The sequence below is a fragment of the Egretta garzetta genome, unplaced genomic scaffold (assembly GCF_000687185.1).
Source record: "Egretta garzetta isolate BGI_Z169 unplaced genomic scaffold, ASM68718v1 scaffold50, whole genome shotgun sequence".
Classification (NCBI taxonomy): Eukaryota; Metazoa; Chordata; class Aves; order Pelecaniformes; family Ardeidae; genus Egretta; species Egretta garzetta.
The window spans coordinates 3,972,102-3,990,331 of NW_009258613.1; the positions used below are offsets into that span (position 1 = coordinate 3,972,102).

Here is an 18,230-nt window from a genome sequence, read left to right on the forward strand (position 1 = left end):
TCACATTGAATTCATTGTGATTTTTCAACACTATTTTCAGCAACAGTAAAACTTGGCCCATTTTAGCTATTTCCTTCCTTTGATTTCTAAGTCAGTGGAATTTCTTTTAACACTCAGTGGAACCATGCTGTATTCACTTTCCTCAAAATACTATCTAGAAAAGGAAAATTTTCCTCATCGTTTCTATAACCATCTATTTCCCTAGCAGGTGGAAAGATCGTGTGCCTGACTCTGAACAGCCTAGGAATCCAGATGTGTGCTGAGGAAACAAGAAGCGCTTGGCAAGTTTCAGATTGTAGTTCACCAGATGCCGAAGTCAGAATACACCCGTTTGGCTGGTATCAAAAACCTGGTAAGTGATGTAGGGCACATGGCCTTTTTGACTGGTTTCTGCACATTGAAGCTTGTTAATTAGCTTCAATGTATAGAAGCTTCAGCTTTCAAATGGAGGACCCATTTGCAAAGACCACAAATAGACAAGGCAGACAAATATGTGCAAGAGAAAGAAAGGTGCAATTTAATCACCATTTTAATAGAAAAGGAATGGAAATACCTCAAAAAGGTATAATTTAATTTCTTAGATTTTATGGGAGACTTGCGGCCAATGTCTGAATCCAAATATATTTTGTCCCACTGCACAGTCCTGGTCAGGACATGATTCTTTGTTTCTCACTGCTTGGCTTATAGCTTAACAGTGTTTGCGGATGCATAACTTCAAAGAGTTTGGTTTTGTTATGGAATTTAAAATTAACTTTTGGCTGTTTTGTTAAAGAAAGAGCCAAGACCAAATTCCAAGGTAGCACTGTATTTTTCAGGCAGTAAGAACCCACTGTATGTTTAAATAGAAGTTATGAGAGGTTAGGTTATTTCCTCAAGAGGAATCAAAACCAGATCTAGTCAAAATGAATTTTCTTTTCCATAGCAAAACAAAAGACTCCATTATTTTGTTGAAAAATTTCAATGGTTTTGTCATTTGTCACGTTCCTCATGAGTGGCTCTAGTTCTACTTTGGTAAGTTTTGATTAACATAACTGAAACAACAAGGCCAACGAATGCCTGTCTGACTGTATCCCCCTTTATGGGAGGGTAGCCTGTTATTGAGTCCAAATGGGCACGGCCTTGTTGAACTCCACTGTAAGCAGTGAGGAGAGCCTGGCGATGTTGACAGAGTCAGGGAAAAAAGTCGAATAAAGAGTACTTTTTCCTGCTTTTAAACTCCCTTACTTCTTGCAGAGTAGAGAAGTACTGGTATCTGAGTGGAGAGGGGTGGCATGAAGTGCAGATATGTACTGTCCAATGCACGCGTTATTAAGATAATCCAGTTAAAGTTGTGTAAAACTAAATCAGATATCCTGGAAATGCGCTGCATTTTACAGTGTTGGTAAACTTAAAGAAAACCCTTATTCGCACTGAAAGTGTCTGAAATATGAACTTGATCCTGAGCTTTTCCAAGTCCTATGCTGGCACTCTGCCCACGAGAGGATCCATTTCCTCCCCCAGTGGCGTTAGCCTTGTTAAAGAGACACAGCATGGACTTGAGGGGGCACCATGGAAGCTTATAGGGTTTCCCAGATCCTCGGTGTGGGCTTGGGGAGGGATGAGCTGAGGGTCTAGGACTGAGAGGAAAAGAACAACAGGCCTGATAAAGTAGGCAATGGCAAGACCATCTTAGGGGGAACTGAGAAACAGACAGGTACAAGAACGAAGAATGATAGAAAGGCAAAGTGAAGAGGAGACAGTGGAAGCATAGATACAATTCCACTTCTTGGAATTGTTTTTCCTGTTGTTGACAAAGAACCAACTAAAAATAAAGTGTGTTGTTCACTTCTTGGACAGCGGGTTGATGAAGAGGAGCCTGGGGTATATGTAAAGGGAGAGACAGTGACATTTCCTTACGTCGTTAGGAAACTTCAGATGTGTTTCCACCATAACACACAGCAAGGCACAGATGTTTATGCAAATGGAGATATTTGCAGACAAAAATTTGTATCAGTTGTGCTGGTGTGTTGGGGGTCTGGGAACCAGGAAGAGGAACAAGAAAGCTCTGAGACTAAAAGGGAAAATGAGTGAAGTCTGAAGGAGGAATTTACGGTAGGCAGTGGGATGTTAGCATGAAGCAGGGTCTTTGGTTTTAGTCCACAGTCTTGTTGTAGGGAGGTACTTGTGTCTCCGCGTTTCATAGTATGTTAAGCTGACATGTGAGCTGTTGGCCACATGGTTCCACTCAATGCAATTTGACTTCATATGTATAGTTATGGTTGCAGTTCAGTCAATGAGGAACATACAGTAGCATTTTAAAGAGAGGTCTGGATAGTCCCAGTTCTTCAATCCTGTCAGTGTGAATGGTAAAAATCCTGGAGTTTTAGGAATATCTATTGGTTACGTGCATGGGAAGTACAAAATGGAAGAAGCAAATGGAAAATCCAATCTGTCTTCAGCTTCTGTAGGAATGGTAATTTATTTTTTCTTAGTAGAGAATTTATAACTGATTTGATTAGGCAAAGTGTTTTACAAAATATGAATGCACAGGGGAAACTTCTTGTTTGTTATTTAAAATTACAGGGGAATATTTAAGGGAAATATTAGCAAATGAGAAGTTTTGTGTGTGCAAAATATGAATGATTATTTGAATTTTAATTTGGAAAATTTCCTTCTGGAAACTGACTTGTTCCTAATTCTCGTTTTGAGAAATTCCAGTTTGCTAATCAGGAAGCAGAGAAAATCTCATGTCTTTTGTGAAGCAGAAAACCAAAACCAGAGAGGGACATGGAAAAAACCACAAAACTACTGAAATGAGTTATTCATAAATAACTGCGTTTTGGAAAGTGTTTGTAGGAATGTTTATAAATACGGAAATTTAGGGAAATCCGGTTTCATGTATGAGCTAAAAAGGGTTAGGTAGCAAAGCAGCCTCACACCCTTACTCTTGTTTTTGTGGTGAGAAGAGGCAACATTTAGATCCCAGAAATAATGCTGGAAATATTGAGGTGTTGTTTAGATTTCAAACCTTCAAGTGTAATTATTTTCAAATGTTTTGGTTTTTTTCTGCTTTTAGCTGACTTGAAGAACACCGTGCCTAACCTGTGTCCACCTGTTAGTTTACCTCTCAGGCCAGAAAGTGGTAAGTGTATTCATGTATTAAGCCAAAAAAAAAAAAAAAAAAAAGAAAAAAACGGTTTTGTATATATTGCTAAAAGATCACACTATAATGAAATGTTTGTGTTCCCTGTGAGTTTACTCATTCAGGTGTTTACTCATTTTTATTAATTGTGTATCATTGAAACAGAAGAATTGTTGTCAACCACAATGCTGGCCTAATCTCTTTCAAACTCACTGCCACAAGAGCTCACTGAGGCAAAAGATTTGGCAGGATTGATGAAGAAATTTATCATTTATAAGTATTGGGTATCACATTGCTTTCAGCGGGTACAACTTCATATTTTGGTGCCGTGACCAATGAAGGAAAGCTCTGGCAAGGGTAGCCTGCTGAAAAGCTGTTTATTGTGTTATTGTCCGCTGTTGTGGGGTTTCTAGTGCCTTTCTTGTAGCATCTGGTGCTTGTCAGGCTGGCAAGGGATGTCAGGTTAGAGAAATCACCAGCAGTTTCTGCCGGTAATGCTGAATGCAAGAAATGACAATGAGTTTTCAAATAGATACAAACAATTGCAATAGAGAGGCAAAGTCAAATTTAGCAAATCTAGTTTTTCCCCAGAAAACAAGATGATGAAAGGGACAATTCCTCCAGAAATCAATGCAAGTTGATACTGCTTTATAATTGGTGGTACAGAAGAATGATGAACTGTACTGCCTTCAGTCCTTGTTTGTGGTTTCCTGCAAGGGTGGGAATATTATCTCAAAGACTATTCAGAACTGGATCATGAAAAATGTAGTGCTTGAGGTATGTGTTGGGTCCCACTTTTGAAGAGATGCTGTAACTTGCTATGCCACCATTTTTTTTTGTATCGGTAAGAAAAAATTATTTCAGTCTTACAGTAAATTAATCTTACGGTACTCACGTGTTATTTTTGAAGTGGGTGGATCCTCTTAATAAATGAAACTTAACCGCTGTCTTTCAGGGCTTTGTGTTTATTGCCCCCTAAAGATATATGCAAATTGTCAACAGCTACAGGCTTCCCTGATGTGTCCTTTCCAGAAATACACCGCATAGCTGCTAAATGCTGTGTGTAACGGAAAGGAAGCAGGGTGACTAGTCATTAGATAACTCAATTTAACCCTCAGCTTGGGCTGAAATTGAGAAGTACCATCCACCTCTGCCCTTGATTGCCTTTTTTATCTCAAAGTTTTTAATTTGTTTGTTTCTGCATTTTCTGAAACCATATGCAATTGGACTTGCAGGAGATTGTTAATATTCAATATTGAGTTCAGAATTTATTACTAACCATTTCATCATCATATCGATGACTACTGGTCATGATCATGTTCAATTTGTATTATTAGTAGAATTTGTGCTGTATAATGATTCTTTTAATGTAATAGAAAGAAAATGCCTATCTTTATAGGTAAGCAGAAATAATTTTGGGGTGAAATGCTGGAAGGAGCTAGTGTGGTAATGTGTAGGTCAGGCAATTCAACTCCATTGCAAAGCGTTCTTCCCATGGCATTTAGGAAACTGCTTTACTAAAGCTTTCTTCCTGCCAGTGTGAAGATTTTAGTAATTTTTTCATTTTTCTTTTATGTTTTTCTTGCTTTCTTTATATCTAAGAAAATAGCAGCCTAGGCAGCACTTAAGGAAATTAGGCCTTTCTATCTGTCATTTGCTTTTTTACTCTAAAGACTGCCCAGAAGCTAGCCACAGCAAGTGAGGTGCTCATCTTACCCTTAGTAACAATCTTGATCTATCCCACCCATTTCCAGGTCATCTTTCCAAATGCAGAGCAACTAGGGAAGTCTCTGGTTTACAAAGGTCTGGTTAACCACCCAAGAGAGCAGAGCCTGCCATGAAGAGGCAGGATTCTGGATTGGAGTGGTTACCCTGAGGACAGCAGTCAGGAGAAGTCACTGAATTACAAAGAACACAACCAGCACAACATCAAATTAGCCCTGGTATCCCCTGCCCGTTGGATGTCTGATACCAGTCTGTGCAGCAATGCATTCAAAATGCAACTGGGTGCCATCTGTCCTTATGTTCTGCCTCATTTTGATAGTAAAAGTACTGGCCTGGTTATTTAGGTCAGATTGCTATCTCTGGCGTGTTGTCAGACATTTTGGAAAATTTTCAAAACCCTTGTTTCCAAACTCTTTATGATTATAAATGTTACATTAATATATGCTATAGAAGATTAATGGTTTTAGAACTGGGAGTCATCGAAAAGCTAGCAGTGACTGAATTTGCTATGTAGTGGTATTGCTTGTACATGGGGAAAAAAAATAATACTGTGACTCCTGTGTGTTAACCAGACAGTGAGTGTGAGAAAATGTCCCTATTGAAAGGGCACTGTTGTGTGTGTAAATATATGGTGTGTGTGCTTGTAAGCATATATATATATATATATAAAAAACATACATAAAGCTTTCCATCAAAAGATCAGAAAGATACTTAAATTTGAATAATTTGCCAGAAGGCTCTGTGAAATAGTGAAATTAATGTTATGTCCAATCTAGAGTTTGAGTTTACTGAAGCACAATTAAGGCACAATTTTAATAGACAGTTAGTATGTTTGACTGCCTCGTTTTCTAGTTAGCCAATTTGCAATACTCAGGACAGAGTGCCCAGCACTTGGCTTCCTCCCATTTGCAGTCAGGGTGCTGATTCCCTTCCGAGTCTGGTGTTTCCAGCCCTGACACACTGTGAAGAAACCCAGATTAGCAGACTTATTTTCCTGTGGGAAGTAGATGCTTTGCTTGTTTTACTCATTCTTCTTCCCAATAGAGAGGGTAAAGGCACGCAGGACCATAGAACAACGGAAAAAAACCTCAGTAAGAAGGGTTTCTACAAGTACATAGGCAGAAAAAGAAAGAGTAGGGAAAATGTGGGTCTGTTGCTGAATGGGGCAGGAGACCTAATGGCAATGGATATGGAAAAGGCTGAGGTTCTTAGTGCCTTTTTTGCCTCAGTCTTTACTGGCAAGTCCAGCCATCACGCCTTGGAGACCAGGGGGGAAGACTGCAGCAAGGAGGACTGACTTACCCTCAGTGAAGGAGTATCAGATTAGGGAACAAGCTGGACATACAGATGCGTGGGGGCCTGATGGGATGCACCCACAGTTGTAGAGGGAGCTGATGTCACTTTTGATTGCCTTTGAAAGCCCCTGGTGATAGATGAGGTTCTTGAGGCTGGGAGGAAAGCAAATGCCACCTCTGCCTTTGAGAAGGGCAAGAAGGGAGATCCAGGGAACTATAGGATGGTTGGCCTCATCTTGATCCTTGAGAAGGTAACAGAGCAACTGATCCTGGAAATCATTTCCATACATGTTAAAAACAAGAAGGTGATTGGGAGTAGTCAGCATGGATTTGTGAAGTGGTAAATCATCCCATACCAAACAGATAGTCTTCTACAACCAGGTGACTGTCGAAGTGGATGAGGGGAGAGCGGTGGCTGCTGTTAATCTTAACTTCAGAAAGGCTGTTGATGCTGTCTCACATAACATCCTCACAGAAACTGATGAAGTAAGGTCTAGATAAATCAACTGTAAGGTGGACTAAATGCTGGCTGAGCTGCTAGGCACAGAGTTGTAATCCAGCTGGAGGCCAGTCACTGGTGTACTCACAGAGGTGATGCTGGGGCTAATACTGTTTAACGTCTTGAATAATGATCTGGACAATGGGACAGAGTGCACTTGAGTGAGTTTGCAGATGACAAAATGTTGGGAGGAGTGATTGACAGACCAGATGGGTGTGCTGCCATTCAGAGGAACCTCAAGAGGCCAGAGAAATGGGCGGACTTGCATCTTGGATCAAGCTGCCTTCCATCAAGTTATTTTTTAGCTCTGTCCGAAAACTGGCTAGGACCTTCATCTAGCAATTGTATGAAGAATCTGTTGTAACGTTTGGCCTTCTGAGAAAACAGGTCTTCTCTCTCATGTTCACACATGCTTCAGCTTTCCTAGTTCAAACTGATGGAACTATTGGCTCCTTTGTTGTGTTTCCTTAGGTGGTCAGGAGAGCAAGATTTTCAAGCTGAGGTAACATCTTATATTAGCTGGTTTATGTAGTAGTAAGAAGGTGCATTTTGAGGAATCCAGGACATCCCACAGGAGGCCATGTTGTTAAATACCAACTATCCATCCTTACCCTTATAGAAGGATGTCCCTTCAGATTTGAATGTTTCTGAAGAACCAGTGGACTCCTTCTGCCATGGAGATGTTGAAGTGCTATTCTTTAATGAAAAAAAAAAAAAAAAACCAAAATCCAATGCAAACACAAACAAACTTGTAAAGATTCTCTATTTTCCCCCTGAATAAGCCAGAGAACACTCTTTAAAAGAAAATTTTGTGGCCCCCAAACCATTTTCTGTGTCTGTTTGTTCTATAGTGAAGCCAGCTCTCCCAGTGCTCCCAGTGTCTTTGGACTGCCACCAGGACTCACCTTCTATGTTACTTAAACTCAGAATCGTACTGGGTTTCTTGGTTTGGGTTTTATTTTTTTTAAAGCTTGCATATCCAATCTTTGACTGCCCAAAGTAAGTGAGGGACAGCTAGAATGATTTAATTTATCGGGGTACCTGCCTGAAGGCAGAAATCCTTGAGCCAAGGAGCTGCAAGGTACTGTCCAGCCCTGCTAGTCCCACCGTACACAAAGAGGAGTTTGTTGCAGTCACTATAGGTGTAAAAGATGAAAAGTTGAGACCAAATTCTTCTGTCTCACCCAAATAATTTATTGGAGCTTCTTTCACTGAAACTCTCCCTAAATAAATTAAGCAAAAACATGTATTTGTTTTCTTTCTGTTTTCCAGCCTGGGCTTTTGAAGATGTTCATGAGCAGAAATCTTCATAAAACCTCTAGAGCTTTGAATCTGCAATGGCAAAAATAATTTTCAATAGCAGCTTCTTTTCATGCCCACTCACAGAGCAGCCTGCAGCCACCAGGAAAATTAAAAAGAAACCAAAACTCTTCCCCATGTCTCAGCAGAGACACAGCAAGAGGGAAGGCGTGAGGTCCTCCCTGTTGTTTTCCTGGTACCAGATCATTCTTCCAGCAGCCCCTTGCATCCCTGTGATCCCCGAGGTTCCTGTTTGCTTTCCCCAGGTTATTCTCCCCACAAGCAGAACTACCAGGCATTTCTAACACTCATTACATGTCCCATTAGCCTGCAAATAAGGGGAATTAAGTGCTCCATAACGCCAGCAGGTCATTGCTGTCTGGTGGGAGGGAGTGAGCTGCACACTGTCCTTAGTGACTTTTACTTGAATTCCTGTTGCTGTTGCTTCAATGTCTTTTGCCTGTTTGTATTCTTGCAATGCCCTCTCTGATAAAAGGTTAAACTCTCCAAGCCATCTTCATCACTAATCTGTAGCGTGCTTAACTGAATGTGTGGGGTTTATCTTTAACTAAATGAATACTTTTATTTGTACTTCCATCACGTGGAGCAGAGCGTGCTCCTGCTGGTCTGTTGTGATTTCCAAGTAGTTTCTCTTATCTGAGAAATAATGCTTGAAAATAGATAGTCTGAGCAGACTGGGAAATTCTGACTTGTTACGTTTGGAGCATTTTTTCCCCTGAAGAAGTCAACATGCTGTATGTATGGAACCATCTGTGGTGAGTTTCAGGTATGATCTGTGACCTTTAACGATGGGAGGACAGCTGTTATTTTAAGACTGCCCGTGCTGAAAATGCTCATATGTCATGCTGCAGTCTTGGTTTACTTACTCTAGTATTTAAATAACAGCTCTGCTGGGTTGTGTGAATAGGGAGGAATGTTATGTAAAAGAAAAAATAGCCAGGTCTCATAATTAGGCTTGAGATGGAACTTTCTGCAGCCAGCTGTAAGATACAGGCAGATAAGAAAAGGGTTTTATGAGAAATGATGTATTGATATTTTACAGTTATATAATGCTGTTATTCAAAGAGTTTATACACAGGGGTTTGAGCTGCGGAAGTTTTTACATCTTTCCATTTAAGACGGAAAGAAGCAAAACAATCTATGAAACATGTTACCTGGCTTTTTGGAAGGATTACTTGCACTGAAAGCAAACTGGGGAGCCTGCAAATATTCCCTTGCATGTGGGAAAAAGTGACACCGGTGTATAAGTTCTGCTTTTTTACTTTGTAGTGAGATTTATGAATTATATACAGAAATTATCCAAACTTTATCGAGCATTTGCGTCTCCAGATTCCTCAGTTTTAAACAGGATTTAGATTTGGCAACTGGTAGGAGTCAATGGCCCTTAAATGGTGATCTCTGCATGGGACTGCAGATCGTATAGAGATCATACGGGCTCCATTCCCGCTCCATCCTAAAAAAGTAATTCATTGAGAAACCACCAAGGCATCTGGATGTAATGATCTGTTAGGCCCTTCCTGTGATCCCCTGATGATTTATAGTCGTTCCCTCGATGCAGGACTGAGCAGTGGCTATGGGATTTTCCAACGTGGGAATAAATTTCCCATTGGGCTATCTCAGCACATGGCGTATTTCCATTCTCAACAGAGGTGCCGATGGTGGTACAGGTGCTGATGTAGTGACTTGGATGATTAATAGGATCATTTGTCTTCCTGCTTTCCCATAATGCTGAGGATATGTCAGAGAGATCTGTGGCCTGAAACAAACTCAGCCTTCTTTATCCATCCTCGGGAACCCACCTACCGTGCCTCCATGCAGCATATTGGACCTCTGGTGTAATATTACTCTATCTTTGGTCTTAAGTTTGATTTTTATTCTGTTTGTAAATGTGAGGATCTTAGTCTTTTGAAAACAGCTTGTTTTGAACTTGGATAAATATCTGGCACATTTTTAGTATCCTATTACTATACCATTTACTATAATTGGCGCTACTGAAGGAGGCAGAAAGCTTGCATTTAACATAGCATAGCAGGATTGCTCACTGCTGAAGGCCATAAATAACACATTTGTTAGTTTGTGACATGTTTGTCTGAGGTGTGATTATAGTTATTATGCGGCAGTTTTAAGAAAATTACTCATTTTGAATTATTCAGATCTCAGTGGATGGACAAAAATGAGAAGCAACTATATTTTTGAAAAAGTATATATTTTCAGCAGGTCCACTTTGAGGTTCATGATTTGCTGGTTTTGGAGATTGTTGGTGTACAGACAGGTTAGCAGTCTTCATTGGAAAAAAAAAATATGAACACTAGGAATATGAAGCACTGAGTTCAGTCTGTAAACATGTTTTTGGCTTGAGTCAGGGCTATTAAATATGGCTCTCAAATTTCAGAATTAAGATCAGAATTTGTCTTTCAAACATAAATTAGGCATACTAGACGCAGAGATATGATTTAAGTACCTCCTTAACCTCATGTTAACCTCATCTGATATGTGTATGTACCTCAAATTCAAGAATTTTCTTCTAAATGTAACTTGTTACTTTATTGCACTTCTGTATCTCTCTTCCCTTGTATCAAATGTCAGGCTTGCCAGTAAACTCAGAACTGACCCCTCTTTGCTTCCACTGAAGCCGGTGATGAAACTTTTGTTACTTTATGAAAAGGATTTTGTAATGTCATTGCCTATGAAAGTGGGAGGTTGGACCCTGTGCCCCCAGGAAATCTATTCCAGTCTTGTGATCCTTTGACTTGAGTGGGAGCAGAGCGAGGCCAGTGTGAGTCCTTTTGCAAATCCAGTCTTAAACCTTGCCTACCCAAACAAGAACATCTGGAAGCTAGAGGCTCTCTGTATGGGACATCTATAATTTTGCAATAAAAGTTACAGGGCTGGCTGGATTCAGAGTGCTGTAATTATCCAATCAAAGCATTTGCCAAAATGTGGTTTGGAAGGTCAGAGCTTAACCTATATATAAACCCGAAATGTCTTCCAGCCCATCAGGTGCACTGCATTTTCAGTAAAGCAGCGCCAGTTTGTAGCTGTGTGCCTTGCGAGAGCAGTTTCTAGATGAGGCAAGTTTAGATCAACCATGGAAAGTTCTGTTTTGCCCATGTAATGAAGTGGATGTGCATGGCTTTGGGCATTGCTGGATCTGCTGCCAGGAGAAGGGGAGAAGGAAACGACTAACAGCCAAAATCTCTTTCTCAGCTCACTGCTAGCTGGCAGCATCCACAGTGGTGCCATGGAAAGCTCTGGGTAAAAGGGCCTTTTCTGTCATTAAAATAAGTGTTAGTGTTTCTGCATTTATCTGCATCTGGGTTTAGCTGGGCAGAAGTTCAGAATGGAAGACACTGGAAGTGTCTCAGTACATAAATCTGATCTGAGATTATAAATGCTTTATCCAGGACTGAGCATGAAAAAAACCCCCACAAACCTGAAACCAACCTAACAGCCAACCCCATGTGGGTAGTGGGAGGTTGTAAAGGTCACTTCTGTGAGATTCGGGGCAAAGAATAATCAAAATAAATTGTGTGTAGGTATGAATATATGTTCTATGGAAGTTTGCATCATGAGCAGTCACTCTTCTGTACCTAGCATGGGCTGCAAAGTGCACATTGTGTCTTATATGTATTTGCAATGAATATTATTAACATGACTCTACCCCACGTAAAGGGATGAAATAAAAATCTTTACATATAAAAGTAGGAAGTTTAGCTTGTGATCAAATGCAGAACACATTACATGTACCGAATAATGTATACTCACAAGCTTAATTTGAACACCTTCAAAAGATTTTAATAATGCTAAGCTAGTAAACCTCAGGGAAATAGATATAGGAGGCCAAATTCAAGCGTCAGAGGTGTAAATCCAAGGAATTTCTTTTGCTTTTGTGGAATTGCTTTTAATTTCTTTCCTGAGAGAGAAGAATTTAGCTTAGCAAGAATGCTTCTGAATGTTTGACCTGTGGGCAAACGCAGGCACACGAGGATTATGAGATGTGCCCGAGGTGACTCAGGAAAGCTATGGGAAGAGAGTCAATCTGGTAAAATACCTTCCAAAACCACTGATGCACCCAGACTTGTTGACTTAAAATGGAATCCAGACAAGGCTCTTTTTTGAAACAACCACAGCTAGTGATTTGAAGCTCTGTGTCTGAACCTAGACAGATTACGTGTTCCAGTAGTAGGACCTCAGTTACTAATACTGTACACAGTGCAAGTTGGTAACGTTGCTTTTATGTAAAAACAAAATTTAAGGCTAATTGATAGAAAAGAAATTTTTTCTTGTTCATGCTTTTAGGAAAAAAAAAAAAAAAGAAATAATTGAAAACATAAACTGACAAGATGTAACCTGGACAAGTAAGACCTAGGGGTTCCAGTTGTGCAGGCAGATAATCTCTGGAGAGAATATAATGGTTAATCACTTGCAGAGTTGATTTCTATTTTTAATGTATCTTTCTAAATAAATGCCACAAACTGTCACCCTAGATGTAGAGGCTGAACTTTTCTATCATGGGCTGTACAACAGGTCATATTAGAGGGTTTTAAAACAGAGAAACCATTAGAATAGAGAAAAAAAGAAATCACACGAAATGTAGTAATTTCCACATGACTAAATCATTCTGTTTCTCTAAAATAATTGAATAGTCAGGGCTTAAGGGGAAGAAAAAAATTAAGTGCAGTGGGTCTGTTGCGCAAGTCAAGTTGTGATTGCAGGGTCGTTGCTCCCTTACTAGTTCAGACTCCCTCTGAGTATAGTGCTGCTGCTGACTTTGCTGCTCTGTGATATTAAGTAAGCTTGTGGTCTTTAACGGACAACAGTGCAATACCAAGTTAACCTTAATTTTGACTTAGCTGGAGATTTTCAACCTCTATCTCTTAGAAGAGTTGCTCCCAAATACAACAGGAATAGAATGAATTTGAAGTGGTTGAAAAGCACCTGTGGGACCCAGTGCTGCTTTCTTGCCTCTAGATCACAGATGTGAACTAGGTCTGGGATGTTTGTGAAGGCATACGGAGTACTGCAGGTCAGTTCATCACTCCATCAGACGCTTTCTTCAGCAAGAGTGAGAGCAAAGGAGCTAGCACTAAGGAAACAGAATTGGCAATGGTGGTAGCACATCAGGTTTTTTCAGCTTTGTCCTCTGGGAGATAACCCATGCTTGAGGTTTACCTTTCCTTTGGAAGGCTTTAACTTGCAAAAGCAAAGACTTTTAGCATCAACGTAGAGCCCTGGGTTGTGGCAGTTACTCTGTGTTATTAATTATTTGGAATAAAACAGTTTTGAAATCTAATTTACTCATTGCTACTCCCTGCCTATTTGCTCAAGGAATGATGCAACCAGGCTAGTCTGTGGTCTGTTTTGGGTCTTGGGTTCTCGTCAGCTGAAGAACTATGTCAACACCAGGATTTCCAAGTTGCAAGGACAGCATGCCACAGCCTAGGTTGTATCAACCCCAGACCTCAGCTTCAGATGTGATGTTGAGTGGTATGGTCACAGCTGTCTTTCTGTGAGGAAGGGAAGGAACGAAGGATGGAAGGAAGGAAGGAAGGGAACTTTGGCCATCTTTGCAAGTCACCCATTTCTCAGATAACTAAAAGAATTCTTTAATGAAATGAATGGTCACAACTTTTGTATCTGTGTGGTAAATGAACTCAAGCAACAGGGTAAGAAAGATCTACTCACCAGGAATAGCAAGGCAACAGCTGACTCAGCTGTCCTCACCCTACAATTACATGGAGAGGGTAACGCCAACCTTCTTCCTGATTAGGACTTGGTGGCCGCAGCAGGGCCCTTTTGCCTTTACAACATACTGAACTGTTGAAAGGAACTAAAATAATTAAAGGCCCTTTCTTTCACAAGCCTTCTTTTTTTGATTTCTGTGTGCAAAATTGAAAGCCTGCAGATATTTTTGTGTTTGTGTATGAGAAAAGAATGTTTGTGGCTTTTTTTAAAATCCGCTGTGAGACAGAAGAATAATTTTTGATGAATAATAGAGTGTGTGTGTATGTATGTGTATATATATGCTCAGACATGCATACATGTATATAATTGTATGTTTGCATTTATGTGTATGTATACATAAAAAAGAAAATTAAATCTTAATTATGTAGCAGTTACATGACATTAGAACAGTTCATAGAATTTCATGTAATCCTGTCTAGGAAATCAAATTAAAATGATCAAAATAATCCTTGTGACCTTTTAAAAAAAGTCTGTAAATCTGTGAAAATTGTGTGGGCTTCTGTGGGAATTTGGTCAATTGCTTGTAAAGGAAGTGAAGACAAAATCTAATATTTGTGAAAACGGTTGTCATTTTCACTTAGTCTGTAGGTCAGGACTTGCTCTCTGTATGTAGATGTATGCAGGCAACATCATAGACATCTCCATTTCAGCTACTCACATGAGGTTCCTTACACAGTCAACACGGACACCTGGCTCATGTAATCTGTGGATTCCTGGGGGGTGATTTGTCTCATCCTAAAGCAGACATCTAAAGCAGGATAGAGATATTGGATAGTAAAACTGTCTGTTCCTCCTGATAATAAAAGGACTCTAGTGTAATTACCTCAGATGTAGACATCTACCTTGCAGGAGACTGAGGTGAAGACTACCTTAGGAAACCAGCTCCTGTTTTAGATATAGGTGTGGATGCCTGCTGGAGGTTCTGGGAGTGCTCAGTCACGTGCAGGATATCCACTTGCTTTCCAAGGAGTTAGTGGCTATACCTGCTCAGGAATTCCTGTGGAAGCATTATGAGGCATGTCCTTTTATGTAACTAGCCCTGTTCAGAAACCTTTTATTTAAATCAGTTGGATTTACGTGCAAACCTGGATGAAGCTGCTCCCAATTTACCTCTTTATTAAGTGAATACCTTTGTAAACCTAGCTGTACGTGACCTCTGAAGATAGGAGTGGACCCTCTAGTCAATCAGAGGCCTTTGAACATTGTATTTCATTTGTTCCCAGTTGATGCAAAGGAAGGTGAAATACTTTAATTGGGGAACTCCCCAGTGCTTTTACTTCTATGTTATTTTCATCTGACATTTTTACTGATTCTTCTAGCTATGTTATTTTTGTATGGCTCATTTTACAGAGTATTTGGATATATGGCAACCCTTAAATGTATCCTCTGTTCTCATGGATTCGTCCATCTCAAACTTTGAAGTTGTGCAAGTTAGTAGAGATATATCCAATGACTTCTCCACTACCAGAGACTTTTGTCTATCCGGTAAGAAATAATTATTCATAGCTTTACAGAAAATAGTGGTTTGTGAGCCTGAAAAATAAAGAACAGCTTCCCCCCCCTTCTCACAGATACACAAATTTTACTTATTTTTAAAGACTGCCCCAGTGTTCTGAATTTGAGAGAAGGGACCTGAAAACAGTTTATCTAATGAAAGATACAGTAGACAAAATATGCCATACTGTGATTACATAATTTTGACGCCTCTTGTCTGCAAAGATCTCTTGCTTCTCCAGGCATTGTACAACGTGAAGACTATTGTAGCAGATAATTAAAGGGATGATGTTTCTATTTTCTAAAGAACAATTAAGGGAAGTTCATTGAGTGAGAAAGATGGCAGAGCCACCTGCCATTATCTAAAGTAACCTGTAGCTGTGGTGCGTGAGGGCGGGCTAACTGAGAGCTGGGATGAAGCAGGGATTGGGCTGTAGTAACAACAAAGGCAACTGCTTTAATTAATCACCTGACTAGACAGAAGAGAGTCCTTTAATTTTGTATGACTGGCAAATCCTCCATGCCACAGAGCAGTAGAAATAAGGAAAAGTTCCCACCTACTGCAGAAGATGGTCTTTGGAATGGTCCAACTTTTTGCACTGGATGGTCCTCGCCTTATGAGGGTGGGCAGTGTTTTCACCTTATGAGGGTGAGCATGTAACTGTTTGAAGGAGCCTTTCTACAGGAAACGTGTGGGATATCCACCTCTGAGTACAAACTAGGATGAGTGAGAGGATCACTTTTCTTGTTCTGAAACCTTTCCCTGGGGCTCACTGGGGACTGTTTGAATACAGCTGAGGTCCTCAGTACTTCATTAGAAGATGTTTTTCTTCTCCGAACACCTGTGATACCAGTTCCCTTGCTGTATTGCTCCATTTTAAAGCCAATATAACCTTTTGTCCTTTGACTATTTTGGAGAATGTTCTGGGAACCTGAGGACATTTATGCCCCGTTATTCCACTTTAGAGCTACTTCATATCCTTGTTGCTTGACCTGTTGTAAAACCTTTCTTTTAAGCATCTTACAACACTGTCATACAAAATAATTTGAGAATACATTTTTACCTGCTCTATTTTCTTCACATTTCATCTCACAGCTTGTTCAAAGAACCAGTCATGTACAGTGGTTACACTGGAAATCCAGCCTTCAGCAGTAAGATGCCTTTTCTACCCTGATACACTGATATGCACACATGGCCTGCAAGGGCACAGCTGCCGGGTTTTACTCAAAGAGCCAGCTACGTTTATCTATAGGAGACAAGGTAAGAGCAGGTTAAGGCTGTGGATGAGGAAACTCAACTGTGGTGGCTTGTGGACAATTCTTGTGAATGGAAGAGTGAGGAAATCCTCATTAGACATAAAGCAATGTGGAAGTTTCCTAGACAACTGTCCATTGCTGTGTCAGTGGAGTTACAGCCAAGCAGGATGGGAAAATGTCCCCAAATACTTTTTATAAAAATGCATGAAATCATAGTGTTATCATCTAGTGTAGGAGCAGGTATAGTAAGGAAGTCTAGTCTACAAAAAATGTTTTGGAATGTGCAAACAAAAAAACCCAGTAATGAAAGTTCATCTCCTTCCTTTTCATCTGCAGAAGATGTTTCTATGTGCTCTTCCTTTTAAACTCTGACAATAACACAAGGAGTGTGAAAACCCACTGTCAGTTTAAAATCTTAAGGACTGTCTCTGGAGAAAACAAACAGAATCAAACAAGCAAAAAACTCTTAAACAGAGATGAACTAATATTTTAAAGAAGTGAAAATGACTGCAGAGAGAAATAGAAGTTGTGTAGACAGGCAAAAATTTTATTGTTTGGCTATGCCCTTATTTGTAACTAAGTTTTGTTAGTTTTTTCCCTTGATTTTAAAAGAGAATGCTCTCTTTTCATATAATACTGATTATTTGTTTTATTAGAAGGAATTGGAAACCAGGTAACAATAAGGGGGAAAGGAAGAAATATTTCCTTTTCTCTTCACTGAAATTTCAGTGAAGAGTTGACAAATCAATGAGAGCTTTCTATGTTCAAACTCTATGAGAGTAGACAGGTAGATGAGGTGCTTAGGGACATGGTTTAGTGGTGGGATGGCAGTGTTAGGTTAACAGTTGGACTTGATGATCTTAAAGGTCTTTTCCAACCTAAATGATTCAATGATTCTGTGAGAGAAAAAGGGGTTTATCATTGTCAAGTGAAGCAAAATCACAGACTGAAACATAAAAGCTAGACTTGTGTGTTCATACATTTATGTACAGTTTTGCTTTTAGTCATGTGACTTAGAATTTGGTTCCTGCCTATCAAATACATTGTTTTAGGAGAGGAATAGTATGGGGTACCACTTAGCTCTGTTTAAGAGTAAGGCATTATTGAAAAACCTCTTCTTTGGATAGATAACCAATGATTGAGATAATCCTTATACAGAAAAGGAAAAAAAAAAGATCAAACTATAACTCCCTAATATCTCATAATTTTCTGCAAGAAAAAAATCAATTCAGATAGCAATTATGTTTGATATAAAAAGTTCTGCGGAAGAAAATGGCAGTATTCACGATGGTGTGTAAGGCAAGAGATGGTAATGAAGACCCTCTGGTACCCTACACTCTTGCCTTCCCTTCTCTGGCATGTAGAATGCTTAAGGTGAGCACTTGCACTGGTGATTCCCACTTCAAGAACAGCAGTCCCTACACAGGACTGCAGGGAGTTTGGACATGGGTTGTGCTCATTGCCTTCTGTTGAAGCTCGTCTGTCTCGCATGATGAAACAGCTACTGACTGGAAAGGGGACTGAGGTGCAAGTCTTTTCTGGTGAGAGCACAAACCAACGAGCTGTGTGGTTATCTTCCCTCTCTCTGACTTGCTGTAAATGTTTAAAGGTTTAACATTGTGCTTTTTAGAGCTGGGCAGGGGGGGAGTCTGAAAATCTCTCTCCCTTTGTGTAGAAATGCTCAGATTTATAGTCTAATGTGATGCCTGATCTGGAAGAAATGTTTGAATAAGGGTTTGGGAAGTTAAATGTTCATATCCAGCAGCTAATATCT

The 18,230-nt window shown here is 39.9% G+C and overlaps 1 protein-coding gene across 1 annotated transcript in view; it reads left to right on the plus strand.

Annotated features, from left to right (window-relative positions):
- TG (thyroglobulin) overlaps positions 1-18,230 on the plus strand; it is a 161,306-nt gene that overhangs the window by 60,765 nt on the left and 82,311 nt on the right. The window contains 4 exon segments of the mRNA XM_035903440.1: positions 209-352; positions 3,056-3,121; positions 15,056-15,190; positions 16,296-16,460. Of these exon segments, the coding sequence (XP_035759333.1) occupies positions 209-352; positions 3,056-3,121; positions 15,056-15,190; positions 16,296-16,460 (510 nt within the window).